The 20,093-nt window shown below is 39.1% G+C and overlaps 1 protein-coding gene across 2 annotated transcripts; it reads left to right on the top strand.

The window, feature by feature from the left end:
- Positions 1-178: 178 nt before the first annotated feature.
- inpp5b (inositol polyphosphate-5-phosphatase B) lies at positions 179-20,064 on the top strand. Of its 2 annotated transcripts, XM_031740626.2 has the most exons (23): positions 179-565; positions 2,083-2,162; positions 2,446-2,543; positions 2,677-2,706; positions 2,819-2,929; positions 3,917-4,060; positions 7,986-8,076; positions 8,575-8,745; positions 11,800-11,901; positions 12,184-12,298; positions 13,199-13,315; positions 14,634-14,821; positions 15,026-15,137; positions 15,224-15,333; positions 16,675-16,810; positions 16,920-17,030; positions 17,224-17,389; positions 17,642-17,877; positions 18,024-18,131; positions 18,403-18,487; positions 18,937-19,064; positions 19,151-19,262; positions 19,623-20,064. In XM_031740626.2, exons 1-23 carry the CDS (start codon positions 509-511, stop codon positions 19,730-19,732), a joined length of 2,718 nt encoding a protein of 905 aa, XP_031596486.2. In that variant the 5' UTR covers positions 179-508; the 3' UTR covers positions 19,733-20,064. The 2 variants fall into 2 exon arrangements, with proteins under 2 accessions (XP_031596486.2, XP_031596488.1); XM_031740628.2 differs by lacking the exons at positions 179-565; positions 2,083-2,162; positions 2,446-2,543; ... (1 more) ...; positions 2,819-2,929; positions 3,917-4,060 and adding an exon at positions 4,108-5,397.
- The last annotated feature ends 29 nt before the right edge of the window (positions 20,065-20,093 follow it).

Genomic DNA, 20,093 nt, shown 5'->3' with positions numbered 1-20,093 from the left:
AATATTCAGTACTTACTTTTGACAGTTCACTCTTCGGCCGCACCCTTCTGCCGTATTTTGCGGCAAAATTATCCACACCCACCGCCGCGCTATGGATTGTGGGATATATGGGGCCACGAAGCGTGCACCGGACCACGCTTGATATTTGGGGAAATCGACGGAGCATTTGGAGTATGTATTTGAAGTACACTTTGAATTGGGACAGCCGTCGTCGCGTGGCGGTGACGTAATCGCACTTGAAATGCGTACTTCAAGCGTGCATACCCTGAATTGGGACACAGCCTGGGTCGGGCTGGGCTGGCAGCGAAGGAAGGGGGAGAAAAAAGAAAAACTTCTGGGTCGAAAAGGAATAATGTGGGATTGCGCGGAGCTTCTGCGCTCCCTTTTATTGCACTGCGCTTCCACTTCAGAGAGAAATAACTGAGCTGCTCGAGTTTCCACGGAGTGGGTTTTCGTTTGGAGAGCGTGGTGCCAAAGTTGTCGCCCAGCAAGCTTGAATGTCAACACTATGGATCAGTCCGTCGCAATTCAAGAAACTTTAGAAAGGGAAGAAAACTGCATCATGGTATCCTTTCTGACTCGCACGCGTTGGTTCGTGGTTGACCAGCGAATCAAACTATAGATTACATGCTTCCAAAAAAAGCACATTTGACTGGCACGACAGCTTTTCTGTCTGCTGAGCTCGGAATGGGGCCTGTTGGGTTGTGCCACTTGGCTGTCATCTTTCTGACTAAAGAGTAGCTTTACTTGGGCTTCTATCCCGCAAGGCACTTGAGTGCACATGGAGTTTATTGGTGCTTTTGTTTTTAGATTAAAAGCTAGTCTAGTCAGCAGTTCCTTCAAATAGGTAACATGTACTCAATACTGTAGTGAGACATTTTGTCCACAAGGTGGCAGCTTTGTCTTTGTTGTCAGTGCTGGTGAGCCTATAACTTCACTGTCATTGTGTTAAAGTAAGATGTGCATAAAAATATGTCTTCAAAAAAAGGTGCAGAGAGTAGTTACTGTTACTGTCATTCATCTTTTAATAATATAGTAATGTATTATAAATAATAACATGAAGTGTTGCGTAATACCATAAGGAGTTTGGGAAGAGATACTGAAGCCAAGTTAAGAAGAGAGGATTTGAGCTAGCAGCAGTATGGCTTCATGCCAAGGAGGAGCACTGCAGAGACGATTTTTGCTTTAAGACGAGAAATACAGAGACGGTGAGAAGGAGTTGTGCTGGGTCTTTGTGGGTCTAGAGAAATCATATGATAGGGTGCATAGTGAGGAACTGTATGAGGAAGTATGTGAGGGTGATGCAGAACATGTATGAGGACAGCAAGACAGTGGTCAGGAGGAATAAAAGTTAGTAGAAGCAAGACCAAATACATTTGTGTGAATGAGAGAGGGCCAGGTCTAAGATGCAAGGTGTTGAGGTAGTGCAGATAGATGAGTATAAATACTTAGGGTCAACCATCTAAAGCGACATATGGTTTTGAGACAGTGGTACTGATAAAAAGTCAGGAGACAGAGCTGAGAGCTGCAAAGATTTTTGTTGCGAGAGACCAGGGCAGGATTAGGAATGAGTTCATCAGAGGCACAGCTCAGTTTGATTAGTTGGGAGAAAAGGGGGTGAGGGTCTTGAAGATGGTGCTGCAAGGCTCCCTACAAGTGAAGACCACAAGGTTCATGGATGTCGTGAAGGAGGACATGCAGAGGGTTGGTGTGACAAAACAGGATGCTAGGAATAAGATGACATGGAGGCAGATGATCTGCTGTGGCAACCCCTAAAGCAGAAGGAGGAGGAGAACGTGAATTGTTGCATGTAATCGGGGAGAGGAAATTTGATCTATAAATATGTTTTTTAACCTTATTTATATGCTGACATATACTGTACTGGTTTATACTTTTGATATTACTCTGTGAAATTAAGAAATACTGTAAAAAGTGCAATAGTTACTTGTAAGGAATAGAAATACAATTTAATGTTCCCAGCTGTAGTAGACTTTGCTGAAAGGTAATTTTTTCTGGCAGATAAATATGATATTAAACATGAAGTGTAAACAACATCTTTCTCCTTAACCAAAATGTAATCATGCTGTCCAATGCGATGTCCTCTTTGATGATGCTACAGAGAGCAGACTGCTGGGCCTGGTGGAGTCTGCAAACGAATATGCGTAAGTTTTAGTGGCTTGGAGGGAAAAAATATCTCTGACATGAGTTCTGTGCAGTTTGTTTGAATTCAGTCTAAAAAGTGTTTTCTAAGAAGAGTGGGTGGCAGCAGTACAGCATAACACTGTACACTACAGACTTACACTAACCTGCCTGACAAAGGTAACACAGTCATGCTCTATAGGGATATTTTTTAGTGTGCATGTGTTAGCCCTAGTTAGGCAGAGAACTAACTGAAATACAGACTTCATTAAACAAATCTTAAAATTACCATGTAATGTTTTACAGAATCTTTATTTATACCCATCGAAGAATGGCAATTACTGCTGACGATGTATTGCTGGAGGACATAATACCCATCTCCCTCGACTTTGCAGTTGTCAAAGGTGAATAGTATTCAAATATTTTTAGCTCATCTCAAAGAAATATTCCCTTATGATATTTTAACAGTGTACCTAATCAAAAATAATGTGACGGTAAATTTTCTGAAACATATTTCTCATACTACAATCTTTTTAGTTTCCTCACCAGAGGAACTTGTGGTTGTGGGTGAGTGCGCTAGTTTCCATTACGGCCCAATTAGAAATAAGCTGCATAACTGGTGCACCACACGATAATGAGCATCTTGTTTTCGCCCCCTGCATTCTTCTTCTGATTTTAGGTGCTGATACCAGAGTTAGAATAAGCTACAAGGATGAAGAATTAGACCTCAAACTTCCTTTTGGCTCCAACTCGCGTCTCTTCCTCAGTGAAGTCAACAAGGCGTGGAGTGGTAGGTTAGCCCCTATATGATGTGTTTACATGACATCCAGCAAGAAATAAGAATAACCTTTGAAAGCTGTCGGTTCATTGGCATCAAGTATTAATTCGCAGTAGCACCAGCATCTTATTTGTATAGGACAGGTCATTTGAATCTTAAGTGAAGAAGAGTGTGAAAAAGCACAAATATTTTGCTGTAGTAACCTATGTGAAACAATACCTATTGAGTTAATAACCTAGAGGTTATATTATGCTGTAAAACCACAGAATATGTCTATTTGGAAAAAGACTCCTGGTTACTGCTGTTTTGGTGGTGTCACTTCCCTGTGCGAGATTTGCTAGCAGGCAGAGACTGGAGGGTGAAGTTTGGACAGTATACGCTGTTCTTACTTAAATTTTTTGCACAAAACTTTTAGCAATGGGACATGAAAATTGGACATGACAACAGTTAACAGGATGAGTTACTTCCTTTTTATTAGTTAATTTGCACCACAATTTTACAGCCTGCTTTCTGTTCATCTGAAAGTAATAGGCCGTTAAAGGTCAAAGACTGTGTGCTTTGTTATGGATGTGCCGCTTTTCCCACTGGTTCACCGTTTTCATGGTGGAAGTCCCAAATGAACACAGGCAAAGACTGATGTGTTTTTTTGCGGTACTCCAAGTAGAGCCCCAAAGGCTTTTAATTTGCTGTGTGAGACCGGTGATGGAAAGAACAAATGGCATGCCGCCTGTAAAGAAGAGTCAGAAAAATTCTCACGGTGAGCGCATACAGGTGAATTTAACCATGGAGGTTGGCTTACAGAGCAATTTACTATGAAAACAAGACAAGGAATTTAAGGTGGTAGCTTTAAAATCAAGTTGCAAAATGCAACTTTTCTCATTCTTGAAATTTTTCTTGTTGCCTTAAAGCACACACCAGGCTCGTGTCGAATTTCTCATTAAGGCAAGAATCATTTACAGTTCTTTTATCACTCTTTTCCTCCCTGCTTATTTTTCACAGATGTTTGCAGGACTCCCACACAGATACCCAAGTTTGAGTGGATCACCAAGTACCACAAAGACACTAGAGGACGGGGAGTTGTCAAACAAGCCCTCGCACCCATCGGCACAAGTCTCACTAAACTCAACCAGCACAGAAAAACAGGTTTTTCGTCTTATTTTAATTTGTATGCGCCGTCTGCCAACGTCTCCCTATGCAGTAAAATGAACTGCACTAGAATTGGTCCACCAGCATCTGTGCAGCGGATTTCGGGACGTGTTCTCAGTTTTGTCTTTTCGTGTGTGCAGTTTTTGCGTGTCAGTATTGCATCATAAATTACATCCAATTTTGCAAATGCCACTTCCTCTGAATTCAACTGACTCCACCTGAACGTGAGTTGAAAGGAGCAGACATCTTGATGTGACAAAGCACGAAAACCACAGGAATAACCTGTATTTTTAATTTGTCCCTTTTTCATTCAGTGCACTGCAGTAAACTAAGAGAGTGGGAGCTCACAGGGCCAACAGGCCTAACAGAAAATGTAGTGCAGTTATTATTAAGCCTCCTGTGGCATTAAAAAAGGAAGAGTTCTGGTAGGTTTCGGGGGTTATTGGTTTTATTAGTGTCATTAGTTTTACACTGGAGTGTGAACACTAAAAGCTTAAACTCTTTTTGGCCTTGAAAATCAAAAAATTGACATTTAAATAAGATGGATGCTACTTTCAGCTGCTTCCTTATTCACACACACCGCAGCAGGTAGCTCCATCCATCCACTCTGGGAGATTTTTTTATTCCAAATGCCCTACCGAGTTTTGTGTTTCCTGCCAGAATCAAACCACGCATCTTTTCTTTGCTAGGCAAATATGTAAACCACTATATACTGGAACCACTATTTAAATCAATTTAAATGTAAAAAAACCCCCAACAACAACAATGAAAGAAATAACATAAGAAATTGAGAAGCTATGTGAGATATCTGAATGTTTTTGTGCATTGCTTCTAAACAGAAAAGTTTCCAAACTTGTGTATGTTCTTCATGCTGTGTGTGATTTTAAGCAGGTTTTAATCAATCATTATGCTTGTGCATGCTGTTTTACTGGCATGCTACTGCTGACAAGTATGCAAAACATGGAATGACCATACACAAACCACACAGCATGTGATCCCGTGTAAAACTCTGCATGCAACATGTTTTGTCAGTCAAGTGCCACAGAAACACACTTACATACATAACAAGTAAACAAAAATATTTTTTTAAATATGTATCTCTCGTCATATATACGTCTTCCTAATCTAATGCAATGTTGCTGAGTTTTCCGATTTCAATCTGCATAGTCGATTAGGTTTGTTTCGGTGTCTTATCTCTGCAGCAGTGGGAGTGTAAACTCCTCCTCCTACTATAGCGTTTGTATGGGCAGGATTGACACTGAGTGGACATTGGTCTTCTGCACAGAATGCGTGGGAGCGATACATGGAGATGTCTATGGAGATGAGGGACTTTGGTATGAAAAAAAAAAACTATTACTGGTTTCATTTGCTGAATTTGAGGAGGTGAAAAAAACGCCGGGGTCCCTGCCATCCGGCTGAGATAAGCTAGCTTCCTAGTTAATGCTAGGGCGCAGTTGTAGTTCTTCTGTCAAGAAATGCTAACTTTAGCCTAATTAGCTTAAGTGCTTATCGGTGAAACTGGTTAATTTTACATCCATGTAGCAATGTGTTCGATACATTGTTTTTTCACCACGAATCATAGAATCATAGGCGCTCGGTTAAAAAGAACAGCAGGTAGCGCTAGCACAGACTTCACCACCGCGATATTAGTCGTCACTGTGTGGTTTTAAAAAAGTGGAACACCTGTTAGGAAAAATGTTGCAACAACACGTTTTAGTGGCACATTGTTGTGTCGTTCACCGAGAGGCTCTTGTTTTTGTCTTGAATTTTGAGCCATTTGCACTGTTGTCAGGCTATATCCACGTTCACCCTTTCACTCCCGACTTATCCTCTTAGCCCATTTAGCTTGTTAGCTTCAATCAGTTGCCTGTAAACTTTGTTCCCACCGCCTCTCTCTGTTATTATAGGTCTCCGTTTACTGTCTGCTCCGCCTTCAAAAAGAAAAGTCTGCATGTCATCCAGTTAAAAAAATATGACGCTCCAACCGTTTATTAACCAGCTGTAAATTTACAGTTAAGCATTAAGAGAAATAAATAATTCATATGAGCAATCTGACGTGTTTCTACTTGTGAAGCAGGGTAATGATGAACTTTGGCCGGTTGTAGTTTGTAAAGATACTCCTGCGTTAATACGGAAGAGAGCCCTGATAGCAGAGTTTGCCATTTATGCTACGAGTAACTGCAACATATAGAGAGGCATCCTGTGACAAATGCAGTGAGCCAGAGGTCATACAGCTGGATTTCCCCTGTATGGTTAAAGATAATAAAGCATGTGCAGGATGTACCATATAATGTTTTAAAACCCATAGCCTCATACTGCTTGTACGGTTTTTAACTGTAAATTGTTTTTTCATATATCTAACAGATAAGCAGCTGTACTTTAAGAGAGAGAGAGAAAAAAACTTGTATGTCTTTAATAAGGTGCATACAACAGTATAATGGCCACAAGGTTTTGCAGTCATTTCCTTGCTGATATGAGAATGCAGAAATATGATAAGATCTTCAGTCAGTAGTGTGTGTGCATTTAATGCCGCAAGATTTGTTTCAGAAGTTGTCTGCACTGCAGCAAGTATTCAAAAGTTTGTAGCGAATTAGAATGAACATACACATCCTGTAATTTTTATTTATTGATGCATTTTGTGTGTTACTGGGCAAGTGCTGTTTGACAGCTGCGTGTGGGTTTTGTGTGCAAGAGGAGCATCTTGTTTGTAGTGTTTTCAAGAGCAATTTCACAGTTTGCTGGAAGTTCTGCCAGTCAAATAAAGGGATTTTCTTGTTGACTGAAACAACAGAGTTGCTGGTTTTTAATTAAAATGTTAGCGTGTTAGTGTAAGGACTTTTAAATAGGGCTTAAAATGGCTTGAACTCTTAGCACCTTTTTTTTTTTTTAATGTTGACCTTTTCTTAGGGTTTGGCGCACATGTCACAACCTGTCTTCTAATTAGAGTGACATTTCCTAAAACAACGATGCAGAAAAAGTGACATCAACTGCCTGCTGAGGTGAAATTAACAGCAGACTGCAGTTGTTCTGCCAAAAGACATGTCTATTAAAAAAGAAAAGAATAATCTATAAAACCAGTTTTATTACCACATATTTTTGCTTCACTTTAATAAGAATAAGATAATAATTTTAATATTGTTTTTGTTTCACTGGTTTATGCCTTGTCTGCTTTGTCTTGACCCTTTTTTCATGTCTCAAATGCTGCACATAGAAAAGAGTTACACACATATTCTAAAAACAGTAAGAGACCAGTTGGTTTTAAGTTTGTCATTTCGACACAGTTTTTGAGAAAAGAAATTAACTGTTGTGTTTTTTTTCGTAGATTGTATCTACTCTTTCGGGTCATTGCGTTGTACTGTCTAATGTAGCTTACTATAACTTTGTAGAATTTAATTTCCTGCTCAGAGAACCTGGCTTTCCCTTTCAGTGGAGCCAGCTGTCTTGCCTGCCAGGCTTCAGGAGACAGGGGCCATGCTGTCTAATACTTCACACTCAGCCATTAAATCCAGCTACTTGGAATGCAGAAACCGTATCCAACTGCAGGAGGAGGCCTCAGTCGATTGCCCCCAACAACTAAGCTCTGACTTGGCATTTTTATGATTGACTTATATTTAGTCACATTTAGCTTAATTTTATTCTTACATTTTGGTTGTTTAAAGGCTGAAATATGAGTTTATTAAGGGATGGGTTCTTTCTTATTAGAATGAGTCGCTATCAGGCATATTTAAACATAATGTTGGGAAGATCTACCAGTAGTTGTCCAAAAAAGGACATTTTTTTAAAAAAATATCTTAACTGCTAAATGAAAACAGTACTTTAGTTTGTGGTTCACTGTGCAGGCAGTTATGATTGCATAACTGTCCTGCAATCATGTAATTAACCATTCTGAATCTGTTTTATCTGTCTTGCTTTTCCTAAACAGAGAAATCATCAGACAAAAAAGTAACTTCAGAAAAGGAGAAAGGTTCCAACGGTGGCACGCAAAAGTCCAGAGCGTCTGCCAGCCAAGATAGGTGAGGAGGCCTTGAGAATCCTTTCACAATTTTTCAAGGGTGGGGAAGTCTTGCATTATACCCACACTAATACAGTTATATTTGAATACAAAGACAAAGGCGGTGTCTGTTTTCGGTCCTGCTGTGCTTTGAGTTAATGTCTATTCCCTATGATGGAGTTAAATTTCAGGATGTTCCTGGAAGACTGCATGATATGGGCATATTACATTTTCTCCTCTCAACTTAGCTCATCCCATATTGACAACCTGGAAATAGAGATTGTTGTTTTTGTTGTGTTGAACTGCTGTACATTAAGACTGTAGCTCTCCAGTAAGTATGGCTTAATGCATTTAGGCTAAAGACTATGCTGACTATTAATACACAGCTGGAGATGAGCATTTCTAGCATCTCACTAATGGTTGTGGCCCCCCTCCGCCCCGCAAAAAAAAAGAAAACAACCCTCTGTGACTCAATTTTTCCATCTCAAATCACACACGTTATTTCTTCTCTGGTGTGCAGCCTGGGCATCTCCAGTCGAGAGGACCGGGGTGACCTGGTGCGATCCTCCAGCCACACCCCATCAAACAAAGCTCACATACTAGCCATGCCGCAGTTTGGCCTACGCGACAACCTTATCAAGTGTGAGCTGCTGAAAAAAGAGGAACTGTACACTTTCTTGGAAAATTACAGGTATGTTGCTGTTTATTGCTTTTTGTGCCAGTGTGGCCCTGAGTAAAAGTGTGTTTGGCTCATTGATAGAGGCACATAGATGTTGGTGATCTCCTGAATATTGCATAAGCATCATCAGTATTTTAAAAAAGGTAACAAAAAATGCTTCCTTGATGATGATGTTAAAGTCTTGGTATTCTGGGTGGGGCATTCCAATCTAAAGAGAAGTGATGTGATCTTTTCCTGTTTGTTCTTCTTAGCCTAAAGCAGTAAAAAAGTCACTCTAAGCCTGACATCATGTATATTATAGTAGTTTGTTTTTAAACTCTACACTTTAAGCTTTAAAAGTAAAAAAGAAAAACACTCCCAAGTTTCAAACTTAGGTGAGTGCAGATATTTTTAAACAAAAGTTGTATTTCGCTGTACTCTGGTGTTCACTTTGAAAATCGAAAACAGGTTGTAAAATCTGTGGAAAAGATGGTTTGTGCATGAAGACTCTGTGCCCACAGTGTAACTGTTAACACAGTTTGGATGATAGAAGTGTTATGTAAAAAGCATGAGTCAACATCTGTGGGTTTGTCTTGCTGCGTGCTAAATTAAGCCACACTGTCTCAGACGTTCTGAACACTCTGAAAATAGCTATAACCATAATGGAAGGAATCTTGAATATGATAAACATGAGTGAGTTAGATCCAAAGGGAAATTTTTATTTCCCATACATACATATAAAAGGGAATGCTAAATATGTAATGTTGGACATATTTAAAAAAAAACATATATGATTAACAAGAAGTAAGCTTGAGTTGTGCCTTTAATCAAAAACGGTAGACATTTAGTATCGTGCTTGCACACATGCATTTGTCTCATTTTACACGGTATATTCGGGACACACTGGCGGGAAAAAAATTCATGCTGATATGAATATTATGAATAAAAGCTTTAAAAAAGTCCCAAGCCCCTTTTGTGTAAATATAGTTTCAGCGTCTCTCTGGTTAGCTGAGGCTCGGGCTGTTAAAGCAGAAAGTGTTTTAAGGTTCAGTGGCAGTCAGCACAAAATAAAAAGCCCCATGCTGCTCCTGTGAAAGAGCATTTGGAAAACAGCAGCCGCCTGAAGGTCAGAGACGTGGCATATTGAATAGAAGGAAGTTGACTTTTTTGAGCTGGACCTGTAGAATAAACCTCAGTGGGGATGTAAATGGCAAGGGCTCGACCCTCTCACGATTTCTCACGGCATGTTGCCTTCAGTATTCCGTTTAAGTTGCAGTGAGGCTGCTCAGTGATGACGAGACGTTTATGTGTTTGTCTTTATACATTTCATGCAATAACTTTGTATAATATTGATTATTTAAATACAGGAAATGAGCATTTATCTTTTGCATTTTTTTATTTTTTCTGTTTCAACACTGTGTTTTGATTTAAGTGCATTTTCTTTGTTTTCAATTTCGTTTTTCCCTACAGCGCTGCCCTCCCCATTGGCCAGCAGCATAGCAAGTGGTAGCCAACAGTCAAAAAGTGGTGCAGCTCTATTTATCTTAATGTGCATATTCTTTATAAAGTATTTACAGTAGTTTTTTAAGATTGAAAACTAGGTCATCGATTAGTTTGTTCTTTTTTTTAGATAGTGTTACTGTCTATCTGCTAACGCCTTTGACAAACACCAACTTGCACTGATAAATCTGCAGTTACCAGCCTGTAGCTATAAAATAAAGCAAAGCCATGACACTAAGTCCGCTTCTCCATTAGTTCATTAGTACTTACTCGGATTGACTTGCCACGTTTTTTAGGGTTTTCCATTAGGTCATAGTACCAGGTACTAAAATGGGACCTGCTCGGCCGAGGCTCCAAGCAATCCGAGCAGGTACTAAAATGTGACTTCGTCAGACTACTTGCCACTGATTAGCTGATCACTTGATGAGTTATGAGAGCGTCTCGTTCACGAACATCAAAACCGCCATTTAAAAAGAAGAAGAAGAAAGAAATTGCTACAAAAACAACACAGTGGTTCCCGAGTCTGATGAAAAGCCACAGACTGAGCAGCAGATATATTCTTGCCCCAACTTTCACCTTTGTTGTAGCGTTCGTGTCACATACCAATTACATCAAGGGACGCTCGAGCACGTTGTTGTAACAACAGCCGAGCACATTAGGTTGTACTTGATTGTAATGGAAAACCAGTCGATTCGAGTCTAGTCTTGGCAAGTTGAGCCGAGTAGGTCCTAATGGAAAAAGAGCTTAATTGGAGATATCTGTACATGTTGTGATTAAAAACAAATGAAGAAACTTGTTTTTAGTTGGTTTTTTGTTTTTGTTTGTTTGTTTGTTTTTCCCAAATCGCCCAACATAATTTCTTTGTCTACATCATTGCAGTCTTCTTGCATCAATGATGCGGTCAAACAGAAACTTACTATTATTTAGCTGCACTTATGTAGTTAACTGGCTAATATGGTGTCACAGTTTACAGCCATGTAGTGTTACAAACTGTTGTAACACACTGTTGTAACAGTGTTGATTATTTCACCACCTCTAATGTCTAATACAAGTATAGAAACTAGATGGTGACACTACTTTCTGCCTGTTTGCCATCACATAGAAAGTTGCGGACCATTGACTATCCAACCTCGTGACACCTGCCCACCCATGATACTGTGCGTCCTGACGGAAACTGAAGAAGTCAAAAGCAACCTAGAAAACTTGACAAAGGAGTCTGAGAGAAATCCTGATCAGTGACAGAAGGTCAAGGATTGGTAGAGGATTACATGTAGGACTCTACCACTGAAAGCAATTTCTTTCGTTTCAGGTTTTTTTTTTTTTATCCTATTCATTTTATTAAATGTTACTTCTGCAAAAGTGCAGTTGTGCTCTTAAACCATACAAAAAAAAAAAAAATATCAAGAAATGAGTCACTGCTACAATGCAGCAGCAGGGCATCAGCTTGATATAGACTGACATTATTGTTTCACCATTTCAGTCTCCTAAAGTGGAAACCACTGAGGGGGGGAGGGGCAAAGGAGGAGCCCATCAAAGCTATAATTTTATTCCTTTGTTTTGTGCTTACTTTTCATCATTTTTTTTCAGCTTTTTTCTTGGTACATACAATGTGAACGGACAGGCACCAAAGGAAAGCCTCCGTCCTTGGCTGAGCTGCACTCCCGGGCCCCCTGACATGTACTGCGTGGGGTAAGTCACATTCTCCTGCTGAAGAATAGCTGTGCACTGCTCCGCTTAATCCTATTACAAAGACAGACATTTACTCCTCAAACCTCTGACAGATACATGCAGCCGTTTAAGTGCTGAAGATGCCTGCCCACTGATTTTTGCATTGTGTATCCACTAATTCGGCCTGTGTTTCAGTTTACCGCTTTGGTGTTAAGGAGCCAAAAAGTTTAGTCAGTACCATAGCACTTCTGAATGAAGTGGAAATCAAACCCTTAAAGTTTCACCATTTGTCCTTTTTTGCAGTTTTCAGGAGCTTGACCTCAGCAAAGAGGCTTTCTTCTTCAATGACACCCCCAAGGAACAGGAGTGGACAAAAGCTGTGTCTGAGGCATTGCATCCAGATGCCAAGTATGCCTTAGTAAGGATTTTTTTTTTCTCCCTCACATCTTGTAGTTCATCGCTATTAGTTGATGTTTGAGCGGACTTGCGAACGTCACGATTCACGCCATTGTTCTTCATTGTAGACGGCATGTTTGGGTTTCTTCTACATGGGCGACAGTCACACTTTAAAATAGATTCCTGAAACTGATACATTGCATGTGTTACAGTTTCAGGAACTTCTAGCACCACCTTTCTGTGGTCATAATAATTATCATACCATCTTATTACATGGATTATTACTCAGTTTATTTCTAATAAGAGTTATTATATCCCTGTTGCTTTCATAAGCTTAGTCAGACCTTAAGTTTTAGGTTACTTTTTTGATCATTTTCTTGTCTTTTGTCTTCACTTTTGTGTGTTTCCTCATTCTCAGAGTGCTGACCAGCACATTAGCTTCCTCTTTTTATAGGCCTGGTTGGTTTTTTATTCAAGTCTTCTTAACTCTACATGATATATGCCAAGTCACCATCCTGCCAGTTTGTTGGATTTTTTTTCATCCACTGCAAGTTCTCTGACTAAAGTACACTTGGCTGCTCTGTTTCTGACACTGAATAGCTTAGAAAGATGAAAAAGGAATGTTTCCTCATGATTTTTTTATGTGAAATAGCTTTAACTCTTACATAAGTTAAAGCTATTATTAAGCTTGTGTATGAACCTCATACACAACTGTCTCTTATTCTGAGATGTGATTCTCCGCTTCTGTTTTACTGTTCCTAGTATTTGACGCTGACAAAGTGCTTATATAAGCAACAGAAACTGCACTAAAGCATGTTTGATGTCTTGTGGCTACACCATCTCTTGAGTTCCAGTGCAACATCAAAAATGTTTTCATTTAACTGCAAGAAATCATTTGTATACTGTTGATCTGTTTCTGCAGGTGAAGTTGGTGCGCCTGGTGGGTATTATGTTGATCTTCTTTGTGAAGAAGGAGCATGCAGAATTCATCTCAGATGTGGAGGCTGAGACTGTGGGCACTGGCATCATGGGGAGGATGGTAAGGACAGTATTTCAAAGCTCTCTTTGTGCATAAGTCATCATATAGGTTTCTGGTATTGTGCAAAGTCATTAAGTTGATGTCTGTGGTGTCTGACCACAGGATTTGGTTGCGTGACGGTAACACTGTTGCCTCAGAGTAAGTAGTTCCTGGGTTCAAATCCAACATCTGGCCAGGGCCTTTCTGTGTGATGTATGCATGTCCAGGGTGTACCCCACCTCTTACCTTATGGTAGCAGTAATAGGCTCCAGCCCCACCATGACTCTGAATCTGAGAAATGATTGGATGCAATTGGAAATAATTTTTTAGAAATTAGGTCAGGGGTTCTCAACATTTTGTGGGCTAAGGACCTGGCACAGGGAAAACATTCTTTAAGGATCCCCAAAAATCCTATATTTTGTTGGGTTGAGCTTACTGTCAGGTGACCATGTAGGCTTATCAGCCAAGCTATGCAAGCAGCAGGAAAAATTCATTTTACCCTAATATTAATGAGGGATTTCCCCCACCCAGATCAGTTGACATATTCCACAATTATATTAGCATTTATATTCAGCTAGAAATGATGTAGGAACTAGTACAGCCTGGTTTTACTGCATAAATTGCCAAATATTCTGCAGACTGCTTGGGTGTGGGTCCTTGTACACATTCTGCCTTTCTGTTTTAGATTATGTCAATAGCATTGTTTTTAGTTCCACATTGAAATGATTTTCCTCGTAATATACATATAAACAGGAAGTGTTGAGTATTAGCATTTACATGAAAATTGAAAGGATGAAAGAAAACAAAAATTGGGCTTCTGCTATGATGGTGTCTGTCAACTGTCATACAAATTTTTGGCAAATAGCAATAAATGAGGCAGTTTTTAAGCACAAGCAATCTCCTTCGATGATGAAAAGGCATCTCTGTTTCCTGTGAACTATTCACTTCAGTGCTTATTCATCCATGAAGCACTTCGTACAGTAGCTTCAACTTTATTTCTCATACACTGGTGCAGGAAAGGTTATTCTTGACTCATATGCGACCGTGCTTACTTAGCAGTCCCTGCAGAGTAGAGCAGATGGCTGGCTAGGGACCAGTGGGGGGGTAGAGCTATGTAAGGTCGCTCCATCCTTTCCTGCAGTAATGGGACACTGGTTTATGAATTGCAGCAAGAACTATCCAAAACATGCCAAGCATGAAATTGTTTGCATAATATTGCCTTATTGTGTAGCAGATGAGTAAAATCATAGTAAATAAAACATGTAGTTATTTTATTTTACAGTGTTTGCAGAGGTGTATCAGTGTTTTCTTTCCATTCTAATCAATTACTGATTCACAGGGAAACAAGGGTGCTGTGGCAATCCGTTTTCGCTTCCACAACTCTGATATCTGTGTGGTCAATTCCCACCTTGCTGCTCATGTTGAGGAATATGAGAGACGTAATCAGGACTATAAGGATATTTGCAGTCGTCTCCAGTTTCGCCAACTTGACCCTACTCAAACACCACTCACTATCATGAAGCACGAGTAAGTAGCACAGTATTTACATTGTGAATCAAATTTAAATTTATTGTGCCACTAATCCGAATCCAGAGTTTGGAAACCTAACTTGAGAATGTGTCACGCAGTCCTTTAAACCTAAAACATATATTAGCTGACACTGTTCATACAAATCAAGTTTGTTGTATTTATGAGTATTTGATTTGTTTCTGTGTTCCGTTTCTGAATCAGTGTTATTTTATGGATCGGGGACCTGAACTACAGAATTAATGAGCTTGACGTTGACAACGTGAAGGATCTCATCAGCAAGAAGGACTTTGAAACTCTACACAGTTTCGATCAGGTAATATTAATTATGGTTCCCTGATGTGTTTTGTATTCAAACGTGTTTGTGAGCAGTGATATTTACCCATTGCGTGTGGTCATCAGCTCAAGAGGCAGATCGACGAGAAGGCTGTGTTTGTGGGATTTGAGGAGGGGGAGATTGATTTCCAGCCCACCTACAAATATGACACCGGCTCTGACAATTGGGATACAAGGTAATCTGACATGGAGGCATTGTAAGTCATTCCATGTCAGTGTTCGTAGCAAAAGGTAAACTGATAACAGAAAGAAGTAGCAGACATAGTATCGTTGTAGTTCCAACACTATAGCTGCTTGTGTTATCATCACATTTTTTGTGACACACCAGTGATTCAGGTCAGCCCACATTTCTTTTCCTTCTCTGTTGAGACATTTCTGTCTCATCAATTGTTAAATGGTTGGAGCTTCCTAGTCTGCAAACAATTATCTCTCTATTCAGAGCTGCTTAACTCTGGTTTTTGTCCATAGTATTTACTAAAGGATAGCCACAGTAGCATTATAATAGAAATGTCAGGCTTAGGGTTGATGACTGCAGTATTGCAAAGACAATGCAGAGTGATTTTTGACCATTAAGGCTGTTGAGAAAGCTCTGCTGTGTTTAAAGGTTTTTTCTGTTTTGTTTTTTGATAAAAATGTTTGTTTAATACACTCACAGCTACTTTATTAGGTGCAGCTTAGTAGTGTCATGCGTTAATTGTTTCAACAAGGTGATGGAAACATTCCTCACAGATTTTGATGCATTGACATGATAGCTTCACACAGTTGCTGCAGATTTGTAGGCTGCACATCAGTGATGCAAATTAGTTCCACCACATCGCAAGGGTGCTTTATTGAATTTAGATCTGATGACTGTAGAGGCCATTTGAATGCAGCGACATAGTGTTATTCTTTGTTACACACACTATTCTGCTGGAAGCAGCCACAGGAAGATGACTGTAGTCATAAAGGGATGGACAGTGTTAGTAATTATACTGAGGTAGGTTGTGAGGTTTAAGCAATACTCAGAATTTTCTGGAATATTTCTAAATCAACCTTCTGGCACCAGTGACCATGCTATGTTCAAACCCTTTTTTCCCCAGACTCCGATGCTTGTTATAAGCTTGTACATGCCTAAATGTATTGAGTTGCTGTCACGTAACTGGCTAAATGGATATTTTCGTTAACAAGCAGTTGAATATGTATACCTAATAAAGTGGCCAGCGAGTGTATGTACAAGAGCTACATTGCCTAAGAATTTACTTGGGCAATGTAAGGAAAAAAAACTGCAACATCTCATTTGCATCAGTGGCCTTTATAAATTGGTTTAGCCATCCGATGTGGCCCTGAACTGTGAGCTTTGTTGTGTAATATTCTGTACTCTTGCAACACCTCGCAAGAGAATCTCCCTGCAGGGATCGTGTCATTAATTTTGATAATGGATAAATGGAGTCAGAGATAATTCCTGCCTTCATTGTTTTATTGCTTTGTAATAAAATAGACACTTGGGAACTAATGTTTGCCATTTATTTTGAACTTAGTGAAAAATGTCGTGTCCCTGCGTGGTGCGATCGTATCCTGTGGAGAGGAAAGAACATAAAGCAACAGCATTACCAGAGTCACATGACTCTGAAGACCAGTGACCACAAACCTGTCAGCTCCCTGCTCATCATTGAGGTAAATGATTCAGCTGAAGAGCTTTTATTTATTTATTTTTGTTGTGGCTTTTTTTAAGTATACATTGTTTCTTTGCTTTTACTTAATCCTGTTTTTCTTCATCCTACAGATCAAGAGGATAAATAGTGAGGATTATAAGAAGACCTTTGAAGAAATTGTACGTGATATTGACAAAATGGAGAATGAATGCATTCCATCTGTAACCTTGTCCAAGCGAGAGGTAAAGTTTCACTTTACGATTCTCCCTGGCATTAAATTAAAATACATAATAATAAAAATAATGAAAGGGTGCATTTTGCAGACATTCAAAGGATACAATAGCTTCACATGGTCTGAAGGAAAAAACTTTTTTTTTTTTTTATCTTGCCTCATAAATGTGCTTTTTTTTCCCTTTTCTTTTCTTTTTTTCTCAGTTCCACTTCAAGGACGTGAAGTTCATGCAGCACCAGGCAGAGACGTTGAGCCTCTTGAATGACGGGCAGGTCCCATGTCAGTTTGAGTTTATTCCAAAGCCGAATGAGTTGACATACAGCAAGCCCTGGCTCACAGCCAACCCCCCCAAAGGCTTTATTGCTCAGGGTGAGTAACATGTCATCGTTGTGTAAAAAGTTAATTTTATTAAAACATTAATCCATTAGCCTGGTCATATAGAAAGAGACTGGCTTGGATTTAAGTGGCAGACTCCTTTGAACTGACAGATTATGCTTATTATAGTGTCTTTGAAATCCTCAAAGAGTACTACATCATAATTGCTTGTTATGACCACAGTATAACATAACAACTGACTGGAGCAGCCTTCCCTTTAATTTGCGTTTCCCTCTAAATATCTAGGTGGTTCTGTGGAAATTGACCTTGAGGTTTTTGTAAACCGCACAACAGCACCTGAGCTTAACTCTGGCAAGCAGGAGATTGAAGACATCCTGGTGCTCCATCTAGAGCGGGGCAAGGACTATTTTATCTCTGTGATGGGAAACTACCTGCCAAGCTGCTATGGCACTTCTATCCATGCACTATGTCAGCTGAGGGAGCCCATTCAAGACATTCCACAAGAGACCCTCCTTCAACTGGTTAGTGCTCACTTGAAATACCTCTATTGTATTCATTGTTGCCTCAGAGGCTTCATTATAGTAGTTTTGAGGATTTGAGACTAATTAAGCTTACTTTAACTAAACTGCCTTTCAATTTGTTTTGTTTTTTTCCTTCTCAATATCAGGCAGAGTTGCCTATAAATGAGAATGCAGCAAACACTGAAAAGCCTCTTGACATTCCTAAAGAACTTTGGATGATGGTGGATCACTTATTCCGCAATGCAGTCAAACAGGTCAGAAAATTGATGGTGATGTAACAGTGTTGTAATAAAATCAAACAATACTATGCTCCTTAGTTTTATAGTGTCCACTTCATGTGAAGTGCACTACTCTTGGCTTCCTGCCAGCTTTTTGCGATTAAGGATAAATAGACTGAATGAAGATCCCTGCAATGAATTTATTCTGCTGCATTATCCACTGTGCTTCAAATAATTTCTTTAGCTGAAGGGAATCTGTGCTGTATAAGGAGAGAACGAGTCTGAATGTATTGTCCTCTATTTGCAGGAAGACATATTTCAGCAACCTGGACTCCGGAGTGAATTTGCTGAAATAAGGGATTGCCTCGACACAGGGATGCCAGAGTCCCTCCGTATCCTTCCAAAACTATAATAAAATTAGCAGAAAAATATTGTTTATCCTTATAGAATATTTGAAGAAGTCACAGAGCACAGTCAGTACATATGTTTTATTTTATCTTAAGAGCATTAAATCTATATTGGATGGGCACTGTGGGTTTTAGCAGCCCTGTAATACTCAACAATCAGGATTTAAATGCAATTAAATTGGGTCTGAAAGTTGGGACCTTAGATGACTATAGCTTATTACAGAAACTAATAAGCTTGATTTTTCAAATACTCTATATTGCTGCTTTAATCCATGTAATTGCAAACATGTTCTTTTGAATGACTCTTAGAATGTCATAGTATGTTTGTTATTTGTTTGTTTTTTTAGTATAATTTATGTTTTACTTTTATGTAATATGTACATTTTTTTTTTCTTCAAATTTGCAACCTTGACCCTGCTACTCTTGACCTGCAGCGGGTAGTAATCACTCAGTAGCAGAGGCCTTGCTTCTGTTCCTAGATGCCCTCCCAGAGCCTGTGGTTCCCTACTCATTTTACCAACGCTGCCTTGAATGCTGCACCAGTGCCAGCCAGTGTGAGCAAGTAAGGAAAAAAGAACAGAGTTAGTCACCCATTTCTACTAATTCTATATTGAATTCTAAAAGTTAAGTCTTGTATTTTTTGTCTAGGTTATTTCCATGCTACCTCAGTGCCATAAAAACGTGTTCAACTATTTAGCTGCCTTTCTCCGTGAGCTTTTGAAGAATTCTGCTAGCAATCGATTAGATGTCAGCATCCTGGGTAAGAAAATGAAGCAAGTGGTTCCTTTGGTTTATAAATGTGTTATTACTACTTTGAGCTCTATGCAACATTTGACTTTTTGACTTTTTTATTGCTTAGTGTAAACCCAGGGACTTGTGTAAATATGTCCTTTGTACTAATCTGTTCCACCAAATAAAGGTTGATTGTGAACTAAAGTATAGCAGGAAAATGAACTTCAGTTAAAAGAAATGTATCTTTTTAAAACCACTGGTTTATTACATTTTGTGTCATTTTCTGTGTTACATTCCTTGAAATGTCAAAATTATTACAGACACTATGTTTTTATGAATGATTTCTCTATACTGTGTAATATGAATAATATATTTTCTTTATGTATAGCCACCATTTTTGCCTCCTTGCTTCTGAAATCACCTGCGAAGCAGGATCTTGCAGAGAAGAGGAAGACTCAGGAGTTCTTTCAGCACTTCCTGACCCAAAGCTCCTCCTAGATGGAGAGCTTGTCCTCCTTGCTGAAGCTGAACACTAAAAACTGTAAACGTCCAGTATTTGAAATAACTGTAATGATTTGATATGTTCCCAGATTCCTCTTTGTATAACTATGTAGAGTTATTACTGTCAGTGATGTTTCTTATTTCTAATTACTTTATTTCAAAACCAAGTTTGTGATCAGTGATGCAGAATTTATTGTATATCATTGAGCATATGTAGAAGCCTAACAAATTTTAATGTATGTATATTTTATTTAAAAAGAACAATTTGTATTTTCATGTCTCTGATCTAAAAAGTGTATTGTTTTTATATATAAAATAGCTGGAAACAAGTTGTGTGTTGCTAGTGATTTTTTTAAAA

This window comes from Oreochromis aureus, linkage group 11 (genome assembly GCF_013358895.1).
Source record: "Oreochromis aureus strain Israel breed Guangdong linkage group 11, ZZ_aureus, whole genome shotgun sequence".
Lineage (NCBI taxonomy): Eukaryota > Metazoa > Chordata > Actinopteri > Cichliformes > Cichlidae > Oreochromis > Oreochromis aureus.
The sequence above is the reverse complement of the archived record's forward strand: the minus strand, read 5'-3'. Positions and strand labels throughout refer to the sequence as shown.